At 30.9% G+C, this 1529-nt stretch overlaps 1 protein-coding gene across 1 annotated transcript in view; it reads left to right on the forward strand.

Moving 5' to 3' along the window:
- The first annotated feature begins 411 nt into the window (after nt 1-411).
- Nucleotides 412-1529, forward strand: part of LOC103307792 (uncharacterized protein K02A2.6-like) — a 4081-nt gene continuing 2963 nt past the window's right edge. Inside the window, exon 1 of the mRNA XM_029487300.1 lies at nt 412-1521. Within this exon, the coding sequence (XP_029343160.1) occupies nt 412-1521 (1110 nt within the window). The remainder of the gene's footprint in view (nt 1522-1529) is intronic.

Below are 1529 nucleotides of genomic sequence, written 5' to 3' on the forward strand. Positions count from 1 at the left end.
GTGTTTTGTGAATGTTAACAATGAATATATTATGTATTTATATTTAATACAAGTAGATGGTAAGTACTACTTATGGCTTATTGTGGGCTCAAATATAGGTACCTACTGTTGTGATAACTCATTATCTCTCTTACTATAAAATAGTAAACACCTATTTTATAGGTTAGAATATGTTATCAGTGTCAGTGGACACACACATTATAAAAGAAAATAATAAACGTTTTAAAGAGAAAGTCATAATGTGAAGAGTTTTTAATTATTTAGTTTTTAACAATATGTTATGAGTAAAACTTAATAAAACATGGCGCAGTCGCGAACTTCGTTCAATACGTCCGATTGAAAAGGATAAAAAATTTTTTTTCAAAAAAGTACTTTTAGTGTTGTACGTCACATGGTTGCTGATCAATGATCATGGAGTTTAATAAACCAGAAGCACTAAAATTAACTGGCAATGTTGCTGAAAATTATAAATTATTTAAGGAAGAAGTTCTAGTGTTTTTCGAAGCCACAGAAACAACTACAAAGCCAGAGAAGGTACAGGTGGCAAGATTATTAAATTTAATTGGCAGCGACGGTGTCAAAATTTACAGAACATTCAATGTTGAACCAAAGGACGAAACAGTTGAAATTGTGTTCAAAAAATTGGAAGAGTATTGTACTCCAAAAAGAAATGAAGTAATGGAACATTATAGGTTTTTTATGAGGAAACAAGAGTTTAGTGAACCGTTCGACAAATTCTACGCTGATTTAAGGAACCTCATCAAGAGTTGTTGTTTTGGAGAAACAGAAGAAAAATTGTTACGAACACAAATTGTTCTTGGTATCAGCGACAAAGATCTTCAATCAAAATTACTACGAGAAGATTTAAGTTTAGAAAAAGTGATACGTCATTGTCAGGCTACTGAACAAGCAGAAATTAACAGGAAGATACTAGTGCAAGAAAATGAAGCCAAAATTGAAGTTATGGAGAAGAAAAAACTGAACAAACCGAACAAATACAGTTCAACAAGATGGGCGATGGAGAAACAACAACAACAAAGTCAGCTACCGATCAAACAAGAAGGAGGAGAAAACCTAAGGAAAACACCAAGGGAAAGTGGTAATGTATCAGCACAAAAATATAAATTTAATTGTACTAAGTGTGGTAAAACACATAGCATTAATGAGTGTCCAGCATATAAAAAAAGTTGTAATATATGTGGATACAAAAATCATTTTGCGATAATGTGTAGAAACAAAATAAAAAGTGAGAGTAAACAGTTAAATACAGTAGTGGAAGAGAATAAAGTAAGTGAATATTTATGTTTGGATAAAATTGAAGTGGATGATACATGTAATACTTGGACAGATATTGTGAAAATAAATGGTACAAATGTAGAAATAAAATTAGACACTGGCGCACAGTTGAATGTTATGCCTGTAGAACTGTATAAAAAAATTAATGTAAATAAATTAGAGAAGAGTGAAGTCATTATAAAGACATTTGGTGGATTTACAATGAAATCACAAGGTAAAATAAGTGTAGAGTT

This window comes from Acyrthosiphon pisum, chromosome A1 (genome assembly GCF_005508785.2).
Source record: "Acyrthosiphon pisum isolate AL4f chromosome A1, pea_aphid_22Mar2018_4r6ur, whole genome shotgun sequence".
Classification (NCBI taxonomy): domain Eukaryota; kingdom Metazoa; phylum Arthropoda; class Insecta; order Hemiptera; family Aphididae; genus Acyrthosiphon; species Acyrthosiphon pisum.